The 4,401-nt window shown below is 51.4% G+C and overlaps 1 protein-coding gene across 1 annotated transcript in view; it reads right to left on the reverse strand.

Annotated features, from left to right (window-relative positions):
* The window catches only part of g6pc1a.2 (glucose-6-phosphatase catalytic subunit 1a, tandem duplicate 2), a 4,885-nt gene extending 1,809 nt beyond the window's left edge, over window positions 1-3,076 (reverse strand). Inside the window, exons 1-5 of the mRNA XM_056576409.1 lie at window positions 2,766-3,076; window positions 2,441-2,550; window positions 1,107-1,224; window positions 437-552; window positions 1-350 (exon numbers count right to left, since the gene is read on the reverse strand). The exon at window positions 1-350 is cut by the window's left edge and continues 1,809 nt beyond it. Of these exons, the coding sequence (XP_056432384.1) occupies window positions 1-350; window positions 437-552; window positions 1,107-1,224; window positions 2,441-2,550; window positions 2,766-2,983 (912 nt within the window). The 5' untranslated portion in view covers window positions 2,984-3,076. The remainder of the gene's footprint in view (window positions 351-436; window positions 553-1,106; window positions 1,225-2,440; window positions 2,551-2,765) is intronic.
* Between the last annotated feature and the right edge of the window lie 1,325 nt (window positions 3,077-4,401).

Consider the following 4,401-nt stretch of genomic DNA (forward strand, 5'->3'; position numbering starts at 1 on the left):
GTGCAGCAGCAGCAGCGAGCTGACGATGCAGCCCGCCTTGGCCACGGCGCCGGAGCTCCGCTTGCTCTCGGTGTAGAGGGGCGAGTGGAGCGCCAGGCCCAGCCCGAACAGGGTGCCCATGTTCCTCAGCAGGCTGGCGAAGGGCGTGGAGTCCATGTGGACCCACTCGGCCTTCACGCACCACCGCTGGGCCTTCTCCAGGGTCCACAGCAGGTCCACGCCCAGGGCCCGGAGCAGCAGGTAGAAGCCCACGGCGAAGGAGGTGAGGAACAGCGTGGTGAGCAGGTAGCTCCTCATGCTCGCGCTGTAGATCCACTGGACCCGGTCGAAGATCTCCGCCACGATCATGCCTGAAGGACGGAGGGTACACGTTACGGTTCTGGATGAGGCAATTCACACACTAAGGCAAACGAGATGTTCAGTTGTGTGGTCCAACCTGAGATGACTCCAGCGATGACCTGGTGGGGGAAGTGTGCAGCGATGAAGACCCTGGAGAGACAGACGCACACCTGGACGGCCCAGAAGCCCGTCCACAGCAGGGCCCTCACATACCTGTCAGGAGGAAAGGGTTCAGGTCCCGCACGTCGTTGAACCTGTTCAATATGTTTCTTCTAAAGTTATACGTAATAATGTTAAAGCTCAACGGTGGACACAGGACGGAGCTCATGGAGGATCCCAATCTGTCTGACCTTTGCATTCAGTAACCAGAAGGACCAAGAAAAACAAAAAACAAAATAACGGTATGCCGACTTGTTTTTCTCGTCGTATCAATTGACGTCAACACAAGTCGTACCTCAACCCCTCGCACCGACCCCCTCAAAGGGGAGCGCTTCAGTCGTCAATCATCAACCAGACAGAGATACGCTCACGCTGATAAGCAATGGAGAGTGAAATGGAAAATCAACAGAATACGGAGAACTGGGAGAGGGAGAACTGGGAGTAGGAGAACTGGGAGTAGGAGAACTGGGAGAGGGAGAACTGGGAGTAGGAGAACTGGGAGTAGGAGAACTGGGAGTAGGAGAACTGGGAGAGGGAGAACTGGGAGTATGAACTGGGAGAAGGAGAACTGGGAGTATGAACTGGGAGTATGAACTGGGAGTCCTCACCAGCCGGGTTGGGGGGGCTTCCTGCCGCCCCTCCTCCTGCGGGCCAGGACGCTGAGGATGGAGGTGACCAGGGTGTAGTAGATCCCGGCGGCCCCCATAGCGTGGCCGGAGGGGCTCCCTGGGGGTCAGAACACACGGTCAGCGGCGTACCAGCACGGCACCGGCCCCCCAGGACCAGCACGGCCCCCCAGGACCAGCACGGGCCCCCAGGACCAGCACCGGCCCCCCAGGACCAGCACGGTCTGCCACCGGGCACGTGTCCACCACGTATGACTCCAGTAGGATAGAGTTAAGGAAATGCTTTTCTCGGTGCACCCTTCCTACCCACGTGGGAGTGTGGACCAGGGCTGGGCGATATGGACAAAATCTTATATCACGATATGAGTGATTTTATATCACGATATGGATATATATCACAATATGGTATTTTTGAAGTAAATTAAAATAATAAATGGCTTAAAATAACCATACTTCAAATTTGTTCAGTTTTTTCTTTTATTTTGAACTTGAATTTCCATGCGTACAAAGGAGTAAGTAGCAAACAATCTGTCATGAACTGCAGTGTCATATAGTGCAAACATCTTGTAAACATGGACATGTTTACAAGCTCTGTTTTTTTGCTCTGTTTTTTCAATACAAATAACATTTTTTTTTAAAAGTGTGCTTCACACCTGCCTGGCTTTCAGTCAGTGCATTGTAATATAAAATAAAAATCACAGCATCACACAAATATTTTTAATACTAATTATACACTTATAAAATAAAGTTATGTGCTGTGCAAATAGCTGGTGGTAAAAATAGAACTGTTTCTTCAATACAAATGAGATTTTTTTTCAAGTTAACAGGTGAGTCTCACACCTGCCTTGCTTCAGTCAGTGCAGTGCAATATAATTTATTTATTTTTTTCTCTCTCGGTATAAACGATATGGCCAAATCTCTCCCGGTAGACACTTTCATATCGTCCACGGTATGATATCGTCATATCGCCCAGCGCTAGTGTGGACCCGAGGTGCTGCTGCACCAGTCCAGCCTCGGTAGAACATTAATCTGGTTCCAAAACCGGAGAACAATTCTTGACTCCTCTATTTTAAAGGTACAATGTGTAGGGTTTAGTGGCCTCAGGTGTGGAGGTTCCAGATTGCACCTAACTGAATAGCGCTCAGCTCTATACACTTTTACGTTTACAGAACTCCTATAACTTCGGTCATCAAGATGAATGGTACAATGACCTCATGTAATTGATTGTTACTCAAGTATTGCCAGGGTTTGGGGACAGACTGGTATGGGGTATAGAATATAGATTCTAGAATCAAAGAAGGAGAGGCAGATGTTACCTGGTCCGGTCTCGCAGGTCATGGGGTACTGCTGGATGTGCGGGGCCACCTTGTCGTGGTAGTACGCTGCCTCATGGACCCACCAGTACGGTCGCTCCCCGAACAGAATCCTTATGATGACAACAGAGACATGTTTAGAGGCCAAGCAGCTCTCCCCTCGCTCCTGGTGCAACAGGACAGCTGTCCAAGTTTCTTAGGAATCGATCAAACTGTTTGAAACCAATGTTCCACAATTCCATAATATTTCATCACTGCATTCAAATTCTCACAAGACAATCCGGGTTCTCCCTCCGGGTTCAGCGTGAAGCGCTGAAGGCCCACTCACCACTTGAACACCAGGTTCAGCCAGTCTCCGATCACCGCCACCCAGATGAGCTTGATGCCCACGTTGGGCCGCAGGTGGAACCAGAGGGGGAAGAAGATGAAGAAGGTGTTGCGGAGGTCCGCAGCCCAGGACACCCAGAGGAACCAGCCCTGGGCCTCAGCGTAGTGCGTCTGCAGGTAGTGGGTGCTGCTCACCCCCCAGCCCTGCAGGGCGTCCATGGCGGCGAGAGAGAGGAGGGGGAGACGAGAGAGAGGAGGGGGAGGAGGTCTGTCGTGTGTCGTCGGCGGGAGATAGCTTCAGGAATGCCGTGTGTCGGGGCCGTCTGTTTATATACGGCCGGCGGCAGCTCTCGGACGCGTGCCGGTCGCTGATCTTCGGACCTTGCTCAGGTGTTCTGAAAGCCTGCAGGTTAGCGCTGGGGGGCGGGGGGGGGGGGAGGTGTTCAGTCTGACCTGTGTCAGAGCACCAGGAGGGGGAGGGGGGGAGGAGGAGGAATACACAATGTGAACTAATTGATCTCATTGATTAACTTGATGAGTCAACGCCCCACGTTGACTCATCAAGGGGGGTTTCACTGTAGGTGATATCGCAAAGAAGCTTTTTAGAACACGTTTAAGATGCCGTTTGAAAGGACTTTATCGGTGACTTTGATCTAACAAACTCTTACATAACTCATTTGAATGATAAAAACTGAGAATGCAACAGGAAGTTAAACCCCATGTGTTTGGGGATCAGTCTGTCTAGGTGGTGTTGCATAAGGGGTGAATGATTGGCTATTGGCTGAGCAGAGGGCCGGCCCGGTTATAAAACAGGCTCTGACGACCGGGGAGGGGGGGAGAGGTGGAGGAAGCTGCTCGTTACTCGATAAGACGCTGTGGTCTCTCCGGGCCCGCTGGGTCAGAGAGGAACAACAAGCAGTCCCTCATCGTGGTGGTGGTGGGGGGGGGGGGGTTTGGAGGATTGTTGTTGTGTCGTCGAAATAAAAAATTCGGACAAAGAAATGTTCCAGCCTTGAGTAAAGTCCACTGGGCGTTACAGACCCACCGGCAAATACGCACGCATAGACAAACACTGATATTAACACACACACACGGGTAAACAATAACATGAACACACACACAGACACACACCAAACCGACTCACACAAACAGGGGCTTATCTGAGAGCCTGTTTGTTGTTGGTCCTTTAATCAGGAATAAACCACGACCCCCCCAGCAGCCGACCCCCCCCCCCCAGCAACCGACCCTCCAGCTCTGCAAAGGACCCCCACAGCGAGACCCCCCGTCGGGGGTCTCGCTGTAGAGGGGGGCGTGTTATTAAGACATGTTAGTGTAAGGTGAACCTCACATTGAAGGGGGGGGCGTGTTATTAAGACATGTTAATGTAAGGTGAACCTCACATTGAATAGGGGCGTGTTATTAAGACATGTTAGTGTAAGGTGAACCTCACATTGAAGGGGCGTGTTATTAAGGACATGTTAGTGTAAGGTGAACCTCACATTGAAGGGGGGGGGCGTGGTTTATTAAGACATGTTATTGTAAGGTGGAACCCTCACATTGTAAGGGGGGCGGGGGGGGCGTGTTATTAAGACATGTTAGTGTAAGGTGAACCTCACATTGATAGGGGCGTGTTATTA

The sequence above is a fragment of the Gadus chalcogrammus genome, chromosome 18 (assembly GCF_026213295.1).
Source record: "Gadus chalcogrammus isolate NIFS_2021 chromosome 18, NIFS_Gcha_1.0, whole genome shotgun sequence".
NCBI lineage: Eukaryota > Metazoa > Chordata > Actinopteri > Gadiformes > Gadidae > Gadus > Gadus chalcogrammus.